The 13,562-nt window shown below is 36.7% G+C and overlaps 1 protein-coding gene across 1 annotated transcript in view; it reads right to left on the reverse strand.

Annotated features, from left to right (window-relative positions):
- The window catches only part of nrg3b (neuregulin 3b), a 316,757-nt gene that overhangs the window by 35,940 nt on the left and 267,255 nt on the right, over positions 1-13,562 (reverse strand). Inside the window, exon 6 of the mRNA XM_047377626.1 lies at positions 6,542-6,668. Within this exon, the coding sequence (XP_047233582.1) occupies positions 6,542-6,668 (127 nt within the window). The remainder of the gene's footprint in view (positions 1-6,541; positions 6,669-13,562) is intronic.

Below are 13,562 nucleotides of genomic sequence, written 5' to 3' on the forward strand. Positions count from 1 at the left end.
GTTGTTTCAATTAATTATTTAATTCTGACCCTACTGTCTTAATGTTACAGCTGAATCAAATCTCGTTAGACCAGGCAACATTTTTCCGATCTGTTATTATCCAATTTCGGTCCGCCTGTGTGAATGCTAACCTCATTTTCCTGTTCTTAGCTGACAAGAGAGACACATGGTGCTGCTGTAGCTCATTGACTGCTGACTTCCTATCATCTTGAGCTACGCTGACATCTTACATTACAAAGGAATTTTCATTCGCACCAGTGCAGCTCATTGGATATTTTCTTTTTTGTACCATTCCATGTAAATCAGAGAGATAGCTGTCAGTCACCCATAACCACCTGTCTGGTCTATAAGGACTGGTAAACCATGCCACTTCACTTAAAATCCTCTTTCTTCCCCGTTCTACCTAGTAAAGTGGCCAGTGAAAGTATTTTATTATTATATTGGCTAACTGGTTAATACTGACTGAAAATGTACCAGAACCTGAAAAATGTACGTCAAGCACAATAATAGAAATTTGTTAGACTGCACAACATTTCTTTTTAAAGATAATGACACATAAAAGATGGTTAGATCAACACAGAAATGGCTCCTCAGACACAAAATCGACCCTTTGCTGTGACCATGTTAGTTCCCAGATCTAGATGGTGTAGACAACCTGTGGGGTGAGTTGAAGACAAGAGAGCAGAAGAAAACACCAAGGACTCTGCACGATCTACAAAGATTGTGCAAAATAAAAGGTAAAAGATCTATCTCTGTATGCTGCAGCCTTCTGAAATGAGAGTTCAGTCCTACTTGGAAGAGAAGGCTGTACAATGTATTAACAGGATGAGTAGCAATAATTGGGATTTTAAACTATTATTTTGTTGAAAACAATTATTTCCTTCTTCTGGATTTTTCCACAGCTAAATTAATTTACTCATATTGGAATTTCAAAAATATATTCAATATTTTTAAGAGATTTCCCTTTGTGTAGGAGAACATTGCCCTGAAGAATTTTCTAAATTCATATTTCTACAAATTTTAGAAGACTGAACTTTACTTTGGTGTTCTTACTTTTGCCTTTCTCCATGAAGTATTCATGCTTTATGCTCACTCCTGAGAGTGACTTACACTGATCCTCATTATTTTACTTATTTAGTCAGGAAAACCCAATTCATATATAACGTGTTTTCTAACAAGAAGTCTGAGACACCTAGTTAGCACCTCTTTAACTTCCAGCTGTTTGGAACAGAGGGTTCCTTCAAGCTTACTCTCTCATAGTTTTGCTTGTTTGTTTCAGCGCACTGCATCCTATGGCTCTGTTATTATTTGAGACACAGCTTTAACACCCCAATTGTTTATTTAGAAATGATGCACAATCTGTTCAAGAGCACACACATATTACTATTGATTCCCCTGTTGTTTTTAAAAGTACTTTGAAACGAGAACTATTTGGTGATGTACATTCATCCGTTGTTAACTTGAATTATCTGCCGCTCGCAAGTTTCTGCTTGCAGTGAAGTGCATTAATGTGTCATATTCAGATGGTACTCAAAGCCAGAATTATAGATATAATAATAATTATAGATTAATAGATTTGCAGAAAATGTTCTGTGATGAGTAAACATGTTATGGTTATATTATAAAATGCCTAATTACATCATGCTAAACTGTAGGGCTGGGGCAGTATGGCAAGAATATCAAGTCACAAATTCATGTTCAAATCCATTATCTAAATATGGAAAGAGTAACGCACAACTCCAAACATACCAAGACATGGCCATCCACCTAAACCAACATGCCAGGCAAGGAGAGCATTAATCAGAGAAACAGCCAAGAGGCCCATGGCTCCTGATGTGCCAAACAGATGAAATTTGTGGCATCATGGGATACATGTTCAGCCTGAAGCTGGGAAAAGTACCAAAGCTCCGCATGACCTTCTGTGTGGTACCAGTGTCAGACCACAAAGCTATAGGCTGATAGCACTGACCTTGCATCTAATGAAGACCCTGGAGATATTGGTCCTCAACCATCTTTGCTGCCTAGCACCGAGCTCTGAATGACCTAGAGAAGCCTGGCAGTACTGTAAGGATCGTGTTCTTTGATTTCTCCAGTGCTTTTACTACCACTCTGCTGGGACTTCTGAGAGTCAGCCTGAAGCTGTTGGGAGTGGACCACCACCTGTTCTGGTGGATACTGGACTCCCTCACTGGCCACCTGCATTATGTGGGAACACAAGACTGTCTTTCTGGTATGCTGGTCTGCAGTACAGGGGCCCCACAGAAAACTTTAGTGGACTGTTCTTGTTTACCCTCTGCAATAGTATGGCTCATCACAAGTGAGGACAACTGGAAGTACAGAATGTGGACACAGGACTTTGCGGACTGTTATTAGTGCAACCACCTCATGATCAACGAAGGGCAAAGCAAGAAGTAGGTGGTGGATTTCCGCAGAAGCAGATCCACCACACTGACACAGGTAAACATCCAAGGAACTGTTGTTAATAGTGGGCATTCACCTCAACAATAAACTAGACTGGAGTCACAACACTGATGCTCTTCACAGGAAGAGTCAAAGCAGACTCTACCTGCTGAGGAGACTGAGGTCTTTTGGAATGCAGGGGGCGCTCCTGAATACCCCTTTTTGACTGTGGTGGCATCAGTTATCTTCTATGTTGTAGTTTGTTGGAGACATAGTTTATCTACAGCTGAGAGGAAGCGGTTAGATAAGCTCATCAGGAAGGCCAGCTCTGTTGAGGATGCCCCTGTGACTAAGTGCAGGTGGTGGGAGACAGAAGAACTCTGGCAAAAATAACATCACTGTTGGACCATGTCTCCCACCCATCCATGAAGCTGTTTAAGAACTGGAGAGCTCCTTCAGTGACAGACTGCTGCATCCTCATTGCACAAAGAAGTGTAATCACAGGTTCTTCCTCCTAGGCACTGTTAGACTTCATAACCATCAGTGCTCCCAACAAACTCAATAAGTATTTACATCCCTGCTGTTATTTGTACAATTTCTTGTAAATATTCTGTTGTTTTTTTAAGCACAAAGAAACTTGCAAATGTAGATTTTTAAATAATCCTACCCAGTTGCAGATTTTTGATCTTTGAATCTGCGTGTTCTATTTTGAATAATTGCAGAGTATTTTTTGATATGCTTTACATTTGCCCTAACTGTACAGTCTCTTATTCTTACTCTCTTTTAACTGTGTGTTAATCTACATGCTTCAACTTGCCTGTCACTTTGCCGCTGCTACTCCTGAATTTTCCCACTGAGGGACAATAAAGGTTATTCTATTCTATTCTATTCTATTCTATTCTATTATATCATAAATAGGGTCACTTACTGTTTTTCAGGAACCCAAAGTTGTACATTTTGCCAACATTTCTCTTCAAAACAGCTTAGGAACAAACTTTCAAGCAGAAACAAAAAAATTGGTTGCAAGAAAGTGAAACGTAGTTAGAGTGACAATTTGAAAAATGTAAACATTCTTTGTTTAGGTAGAAAAGTGTTCTTGATTAAATAAGACATTCAGAAAGATATTTTAAGTTGAAAATACCGTCAGTGTTTCATCACAGCGCAGAACCACACTCATTCTAATCTGCTGATTAAAGCAATCAAAGCAGGAAAGAAATCACTGAGCTTTTCAGAAGTTTTACATTATTTCACATAATTTCTTCATAGACAAATCCATGACATCCAGGCGTTAGGTGAGGTAGACAGGGATTAAATTACGCTTTTATAAAGGCATGGCCGACGACCAGGTGTCTATTTAAGGAAAGTATCTTGGGTTTACTAACCTTTATGTCTCCCAGACTTGGAGCACTGCCCCGGTTATTATTATGTCAAAGTCATGTCAAGGTACCGCATTGCACTGAGAGGTTTGGGATTATAACACAACAAACCTTAAGATAAAAATATATTTGTCAAAAATACCTTAGTTCATGCAGTGACAAATTTCTGGGGGCAAAAAAGAAAAATGGAACACCACATCATTTATCACAGAGGACAATGACCAAAATGGACATTGGTTTTATTCTTTCCGCTGCATCTCAGCAGATCCAACTCTTTATTTCTGCCTCGTTGGTCTCATCTCCCAGAAAACTGCTTAAAATGCACAGAGAGAAAAAAAACCAAAAACCATCCATTGTGTTCTTACGCTGAGTTATGCAGCAGATGTGTCTGAGCCTCCTCAAAGAGCATGCTGTTCCTCCTTGCAGATTTGTTTCATTTTGTTCTTGCAAACTTAAAAGAAAAAGGGAACTGGTTGGACTGCACCACCCACAGAGTATGTTCTCTCCCTGGATGGTTTCAAGCTGTGGGAGTGGGAGGTGAGATGCAGTGGTCTGGGGGTCTCTGTGTCAAATCTGTGGAAAAAATGGCTTTCTCTTCCTAATCTTTTCTTCTTCTGTTCAGCTCATGCCCCCTCCTGGGTGTTTATAGCCGGTGATTTTTCACATCCCTCCTTAAGCTTCCTTCACAGTGTTCAAAAATAGCTTTTTTTTGTTACTGTGTTGTTGCATTATTATTATGTTTTATATCTGAATTTGCCCTTCTCCTGGCTTTTCTTCCTGTGTCCAGCAGTCACCATATTTTATGGCTGGATACAGATATTCTCTCTCTGCTGTGCCTTATACATTCCAGTCACAACTTTAAATTCCTGGTACTGACATTTGTTGTTAGTACATGTTATGGTTAAGTAACAAAGGAAATTAACAAATTTAAACATATAGACCTAACAGTGTTTCTCCTTTTAGTTGTAAACTAATCTGTGCTTGGATTTTCAACTGACATGGGGGGAAAAGCTTTCAGATTCTGCGAGCTGCAGTTCTGTGGGAGGAGCTAGCCTGAGGGGTGTTAGTTTCTAGTGGTTGACACAAGACACTGTTAAATAATGAAGGAGCTTCAGTACACACTCAGGCTGACTACAGATGAGGAACCTCTTGCAAGAAATACACATTTATCACTATTCCTGGTAAAGAGGTGTAAAAAAACTCATATTTTATTGCAAAAGCATAATTTCTCCCTAAAAGATGTTAAAAGTACAATTTTTTACTTCAGTGCATTTATTTAGTGAAAGAAAACAAAAAATATGAGTTATGAGAAAATTGTTTATGATAAAATTACCTGTGGCACAATTATTGTTACCCCTAACAGTCTCTTTAAAATCTTCTAAGCTATAATAGTAGTATAATTATTGAAAACAAAGTATATGTTCGTCTCAGTCCACCGACCAACAGAAACCTGTGGGGTGAGCTGCAAATTATGTGCATTATTTTCTAAGCATGCTACCCATTTTTTCTTTATATTCCATACACATTTGGGACGAACTCACTCAAGTGACCTCATTCTTCCCTTGTAATAGTTCAATGTATTGCTTGGGTCTACATTCCAATAATAGAAATAAAATTGGTTGATTCTTTGTATTAACTGTGCCACCGGCTATTTTGTTAAACAGTTATTTCTTAACTTAAATTTTTTTCCCTTACTTGATAAATTTACTCAAATTTAATCTTTTTTTTTTTTACTTTGGGTGCTTCAATTCATGCTTGCTGATTATTGAGAAGTACTTAATGCCATGGTCTTGTGTGCTATCAGCGAATCATGCTCTACCCTACCCTTGAAGTCCTGTGTATTTCAGAGGATGCAAAAGATGGATAAATCTCACCCCTACCTAATCTAGGGGAAGGTGTTAAGGAATATAGTGTGATGAAAAAGTAGTGGTTCAGCTGAAAATAATAGAGCCAATTTTAAAAGTAAAGAAAAAAACATTCTAGTTATGAAAAATGTCAAAAACAGTAATAAAAATGAAGGGGGAATTCACAAATTGCAGCTGCATTACAGTGTGTGATTGCACTCTTTTGATGAAACCTTTGCAAGTGTGCATTAGAGTGCAATTACCTTTCTGTGAAGCTTTAGCATGTGCAACCCCCTGGTGCTTTGGAGGTCACTTCTCTCTCTGGTTTATAGCTACTTTTTCTCTGATGCTAGCACCCTGCACTGTATTTTTCTTTATTTCTTATGAAAAATGGGACATATCTTACTAATGCTGTTTCTCTCTCCAAAAAGTCTTAGTGCTCTGATTTTATTCACTCATCAACAGATTTTAGCACCCTTTTTTATTCCTTTTCTGATTCAGATCAAATATTTACCACAATGTGGACTCTTTGAACTGAATCCTTTTGGCTTTCCCCGCATCGCGGCACCCTCAGTCTATATTCAGGGATTCTCCAAATCAACAACAATTATATATTCCAATCCGTGGTGTGACACAGGAATCTGTCACAGTGAACACAACAGGCAGATTTTTCCTGTATAATGCACGGCGCATTTATTTTAAACTATTATATTCCCGCTGCCTCTCATCCCATGTTAGATAGAAGTCTGAACAAAGGGCTTCAGTCAGCAGAGAGGTTATTAGGACATACATCATAGATCATCCTGACAGGCACTCTGAACTCTGTATTGTATATGAACACTGCTTATACAAAGATGAAATGGCAATAATGATGATTAAGGGGCCACTGGAAATAAAATCGATGGTGGCTAAAGGACTTACGTTTTGAAGATGGAGGCTGTATTGAGTCCTGGGAGCGGACTTGGACATGAGGCCAGAGGCGTTGACACTGCACTCTCTCAAGCTGCGGCTGTCGGAGAAGTGAGCCTGGAGTTTTTCCCGGTGTCTTCTGTAGAGGACGACACACCCGTGTTAGAAAAAAGAATGATTGCCAGATTATGGTCACAATTAAGATATAATCAGTGTACTTAAGGGTGTGTTTATACAAGATGAGAAATGCCATTTACCAGGATCAAGATATGCAGTGCTGTGAAAAAGTATTCAAGTTGTAACGGGTTAAAATATAGGAGTTACTTTCTAACAAACAAAACAGCAAAAAGAGACAGCATTCTGTGGAAAATATTTTTTTTTCTTTAAAACTACCTCTCAGTTTTTTTCTTTTTTCAAATTTATGTTTCAAAGTTTAAAAGGCAATAATAGTTGTTACTGCAAAAATTTTATTATGTGCTGTAACAAATTAAATGTCTTGTTATTTTAGCAGAAGCAGTCATAATAAAAAAAAAAAAAACAGTAACATAATTTTATTTACATTTTTTTTATAAATGCCGCTAAATAGTGGTACTTTTGATCAAGGTTTTAATACCATGAGAAGATCACGTCAGCCGTTCCCTATTTCACAAGGAGGTCTGGACTGATTTTCCTTGTTATTGTCATTTTAAGCTTTAATTCTATCATAGTTGCCCTTTGATTGCCTTATTATGTCTACTGAATCTTCTTCTTTTAAATAAAAACAAAGGGAAATAAGGTCTTGTCACAATTTACAGCGTCAGTAAAAAGTTTATATCATCTCTGGAAAGCCCTTATTTCTGTTAATTATGATTAATTTCCACTTAGAGCTAATACAAAACATATAAGATTAGAATATTACAACAGACCAATACAAAAATAATGTTAATAAAGAAATGTGGGCTTAATGAAACATACGTTTCATACCTGCTTAAAGGTTTTATTTTCAAAAAGGTACTTTTAATCTGACAAATAAGCCTTATCGGAACGCATATATTCTACTTTATTACATATGACTGTATATGAACTGTTCATTTTCTCAGGAAGGAATCCTTATACAATAATTTCAATCGGTTTCAAAAACAAAATATTTAAAAAAAATTTCTCAAGTTCAAAATCATGCAGTCAAATATATACATACACCTCCACTAGTAGTTGAAAGTTGCACCTCGACCACATGGTTTTCTGTGGCCATCAACAAAGTTGTAAAAGTCTGGCTGGAAAAAAGACTGATCCTCTTGACAGAATTGAGTTAATTTAAATTTGATGGTCTTCTGCTACAAAATCAGCGTTTAAACATTCTTCACAGATTTTTGATATGGTTGATATCAGGGCTTTTTGAACACTATTCTAGAAGTTTAATGTGAGCCTGCTTATATCAAAATCAGTTTGGATGCCAGAAAAAAGGAAAATGGTTCAGGAATAACCTAGAATCCACCAACTGCTATCAGCTGAAAACAGCTGAAACACTAATGTGACTGCCTATGATTAAGGCAGTTTTATATCAACAAGAGCTAGAACGGGACTGATCAAGAAAGAAGCCCATTCTCCAAAGCTCACCCCTTCAGCTAAAATATGAAGCTACCAGCATGGTGGACACTGGTGATGCATTGAGAGCACTGCTGTTCCACGATTAAACAGCACTGGATAAACATGTGTAAGTAAACTTGAACAGCATTATTGTGAGTAGAGTCTCTTGATAGTAAATATTAGGGCATTAATATTTGTAAGCAAAAGCCAGAAAATACCTGCAGTGGCATGAGCCATCCTATTATAACGAGAGGACACTGCCACAGACAGCGGATTATTTCTACATGTGATGACATCTTGACAACCTCAATATGAAACCTCAAACCTCAAAAGACAAAATACTCTGTTTTTTTCCTCATTTCTTATTACAATGTAGCAACTACACTGGATGGTGATGCGTGTTATGTAGGGGATGTAAAGTCACGGCACTACTAAAATGAAATGATGTAACGATTTTTCTAGATTAAGTGAAAAGAAAGAGAGTGAAAGAAAGAAAACAACCAAATCTAGAATGTTTCATAAACACGTTAAAGTGTTGGTTCTGGCATCTTTACCTAAAGGAAGTGATGTGTTTATTTTCTCATGGCCAGCATCACTCTGCCCTACTTTTAGGAATATTAGAGTAAAAATGTAACAGTCACACTGAGAGGATTGCCACTTATAACTATGGAACGACATAAAATAATTTTCTTTAGAATATTTTTAGTTTTCTTTGTACCATTTAGAACAGTATTAGAGGAAAGTATGAGTATAGGTTTGAGCCAAAGAAAATCCAGCAGCATGTTCTGATGATGAAAAAAATATTAATGAGTTATATCTGTTTAGTTATGTACTGTGTTGAGGCAATTGAAATAGTTACACTATTACATCTTAACTAGAGTACCTTTTAAATGTGAACAGTTACATTTCTAAAGCAACTTACCCAACACAGTGTAAGTAGGGGTGTATGCTTATATTTAAGCCTGTATGTAAGATATTGTTTGTTCCATAATCATTTCTCCCTAAACTAAAGTGTTCAAATACTTCATTAAAAGCCCCACATCTGACAGTCATGTACATAAACATTTCGCTGTAATTTTATGCCTGGATGTTAATTTATTCACCCTAACCACTCTGTATGTAATTTAATGCCCTAAACTGACAGGCGAAAAGGGTAGATAGAAGGTAAGCAGCATGTGCCTGCAGCAGCATGTTATTTATACACAATGCCATGAGATCATGTAATCATGCCACTTAGTGATTAAGAGGTCTTCTGACAACTGAAGACTTTTGTGACTACAAGATACGACAACATTCGTTCCGGGCTGGATGTCTTCAAGCGCTGTCAAAGGTCAAAGCAACAAAGTGAACACGAGAGAGATATGTCACTCACAAACAGGCTTTTCTTTCCAAAGTTGTAGCTGAAGGGTTTGATGATAGTGTTAAGGAAAAGGGGATAGCTTTAAGAGAGATGATGTCTTGCACATGAAAAATTTTAATCATAGCAGTGTACTGTGAAACATCCATTACACGGCTGCATGCTATTATTCTAGTAAAAGTATGAAAAAAACAAGACAAAAACTGAGAATGGAGCATTTTGTATACTGGAAAGCTAGACGAGAAAGTATGGTGAAACAAACAACAAATCGAAAAACTCAGTAAATCCTCTTTAAAAACATTAGGCAGGTGTTAATTGATCCATCTGCAAAGCTGCTGCATGCTATTTATTACCTTGTCGCTTACAACAGTAGTCATGGGCATAATACGTCATTGGGGCACGTAGTGTACGTTTAGGTTGGGTGTTGCTTTCTTACTGTAATGCAAGATAGACTCCTGTGTTTTATCAACTTATTTAACATATCACTTTATATAATATGCTCAACTAATTAGATTATATTACAGCTACAATCTGTTTTCACTAAGCCTGGAAAATAGAGCGTTAGTTACAGTGAAACTGCAACCTGTAATAACTTGGAGGGCAATCTAAAGCCTGACTCATTTTCGTAATTGGAGCGATTTAAGGTCTCACTTTTGTCTTGATTAAGCTCCAGCTGTTCTTGTCTCGCCTGATTCACTTGTATTATCTTTCAATAGCTTTCGTGTTTCTTACTTGCTTTGCTTTAATGTGTTATGTTTGTCATTTTAATTAACCATTTACTTTTTTATATTTGATATACAATTATTGTTGTATCAAATTTTCTCATCAAATTAATGTGGTATTTTCGTTGTGACCGACTCAGTTTTATTTTTCATCCTCAGTTTGTTATTACCATTGTGTCTTTCTCCTATACACAATATATACCTGGCCCAGCACTTCTGTATTAAACTTTGTTTCCTCTACATTCTTCTCTCCTATAGAAAGTATCCCTGGGCCACTGCATCTGTGCTTAGCTGTGTTTGTTACCTGTACAAAGCCAAGCTACAGCTGCCATGAACTATGTGTACTAGCATTATTTTTCTTTCCCATATAAAATACCCTTAGTCCGGTGTTTCTGAATTTAGCAGTGTTTCCTTCCTGGACTACTCTATTGTCAGTTCCTATTAAGACTTTGTATTCTTTGTTATTTTTTTCCTATAGAAAGTTAACTAGTCCCAGTGCTTCTGTACATAAGTCAATTTCATTTGTACAGTGGGTAAATACCAAGCCTTGCTGCCATTCTCTGTTGTTCTTGTTTTTCTTTCCTATAGAACGTAGCCCTGGTCACTTGCTTCTGCATTAGCTGGCGTTTCTTTTCTGGCCCAATTCTCAAACAGGGCTATTGGTGCTATTAACTCTGTGTACTCTTTATTTTACTACTCTTTTGTACTGCTTTTCTTTTTCATAGAAAGTACCCCTGAACCAGTGCATCTGTGTTTGTTGTTTGCCCTCTTCCATTCCTAGCTACTCACTTGGATTTTCTGGAGGTTTCTTATAGCTAAATGGGAATTTTGTTTTCCCACTGTTGGTACATGCTTGCTCAGAAGGAGGGATAGCTCTAATGTCAACCATTCTATTCAATTAGAAAAGCCTCCTTAGTTACAGAAAATAACTTTTAACAACTGACATTATAGAATCTACTGGATTTGACTGCATTGTGTGATAATTAGGATTGCACTAGTCTCTGTGTAACATCTAAATCTGACAATATCACTGAATTGGAATGAATCAAAATAATTTGATTTTATCTTGGACAGAATTTAATTCTATTCATCGGATATGAATGCTTTTGTGAAAAGGCAGTCTATAAATACAATAGACTAAATGTAATTGTATTTCCATCACAGTGACTTTTTTCTTTTCTCTTAATATTTAAAACAGCTGACTAAAGCTTATGCACATAATAACAAACTTTACTGCTACAGATTTGAAAGGACTTACGCAAAGACCTATGTTTAGGAAGTAATTAGCCTAATTAAACCAGATGAAAGCAGGGCATATACCAAGGGAGCAGTAAAACACATATGTATTGTTGTGTTTGTTTGAATTAAAGCATGTTCAGCAAGTGCACAGCCTAGTGCATCATACTGTTCATAAAACATAGAGTTCTGGTTGCAAGTTTACATGCACTCATCACAGGTATAAATGTATTATATATTTATTTTACCATCTTGAATGTTTATGGGAACCATACTTGTGACAGGGGCAAATTGATAATAAAACAAACAACTTCAATGAATTTTAAAACAATAACTGGGTGCATAAATTTGAATTTATTGTAGATTTTCTCTAATCTAGTCAGAGTCAACTTTTACAAGCTCAAATGAAAACATATATCTCCATTAATTGAAGCAGCCATCAACACACTTCTGGCACAGTCATGGCTGGATATTGAACCACTTTTCTCTGCAAACTTTGTAGAGTTCATATTCCTGGTTTCCTGGTATGGACCCCATATTAAAGAACTTGGAGGTAGTCCTACTTCTTCATTATTTTGTTTACCCAGGTCAATGCACCAGTATCACTGGTAGCAAACCAGGTTCCTCACCACCATGCTTGGCAACAATGTTCTTAGGTTTGAAAGTTTTAGTCAAGGCACAACCTGCTATGACAGCTTTTTAAATATAAGTATAAGCCTGCTTGTATAATTTAGAGACTGTGTGCAATAGAAATTATTCAACCCTGGATAACTAATGGTTCAATGCATCATTTAAAATCACCTTTTTTACTGAAGAACAAAATCACCTTCAGCATTAAAAAGAAAATACAGTTATCCTAGATCCAGACTCCTGCAACATTTGAGTTAAGGGGAACTAGTTCAACAACATATGTGGGTTTAGATCATTTGTAGTACATTGGACCTCCTGGTGAGTGGTTGGTCACGCTGACTGATAGGGCACTGTGCTACTTAGACTACTGCTGTGGTGAAGAAAAGAAAACAGAGGAAAACACTTTAGTTTATCAAGACCAATTCAATCAACACAGCCTCTGTTGAGACTTTCTTTGTTCTCTGTGGTTCACCTTACTTTGTGTACATTACCCTACTTATTGGCTGCTAAATAGTGATTGAGTTTGGTTGTATGCATGTATATTTAGCGGTAGACTCCTTTTAACGCTCTCACACAGTCCCCAGCAAAAATATTCTTACCCCTTGAACGTTTTCACATATCATAATGTTACAACCACAAACTTGGATGTATTTTATTGGGAGTTTATATAATTGCCCAAAATAAAATGGTGTATAATTGTGAAGTAGAAGGCAAATTAGACCTTTGTTAAATGTTTCCAAATAATATGGCATAGTATATAATATGGCATGCATTTTTATTGTGTACCTATTAGTCAATCATTTGTATAAGCATTCTTCAATGCTATTTCTGCTCTAAGTCTTTTGAGGTATGTTTCTACCACTTTTGCACATGTGCAAACTGAAATTTATGCCCTTTGTTCTTCTCAAAATGTTTCAAGTTTAGACATACTGAATGGATAGTGTCTGTAAACAACAACTTTAAATTCTTGTCACAGATTCTCAATTTGATTTAGGTCTGAACTTTAACTGGGCTATTCTAAAACATGAATATGCTTCGATCTACACCGTTATATAGTAGCTGTATGTTTGGCTCAAGTCTCTTATAGAGGCCTCTGTGAGAGACTTATTTCTCCTTTCCTACAATCGCCAAAGCATGGTGCTGTCACCACTATGTTTCACCATGAGAGTGGTGTGTTTAGTGTTGTGTGCATTTTTAGTTTTCAACCATACAAAGTGTTTTTGATGCAGACCAAAAAGTTACATTTTTATTTCATCTGACCATAGCACCTTCTTCCACATGTTGCTGTGGAGAGCTTTGTCCTAGTATGCCTGCAGTTGTGCCATACTCAGTGATGCATCGAACAGAACAGATAAACTGGATTTACACTTAGATTAGATTACTCAAAGATAGACACTATTTACTAATTAGGGACAGTTGTTTGTGCAGGAATTAATTTAAATTAGACTGCTTATTTAATATATCGTGTCATTGAATCTAATCTTTCTAAATGACTATATTGTTTTGTTATGAATTCGATTTA

This window comes from Girardinichthys multiradiatus, chromosome 10 (assembly GCF_021462225.1).
Source record: "Girardinichthys multiradiatus isolate DD_20200921_A chromosome 10, DD_fGirMul_XY1, whole genome shotgun sequence".
In the NCBI taxonomy this organism is placed as follows: Eukaryota; Metazoa; Chordata; class Actinopteri; order Cyprinodontiformes; family Goodeidae; genus Girardinichthys; species Girardinichthys multiradiatus.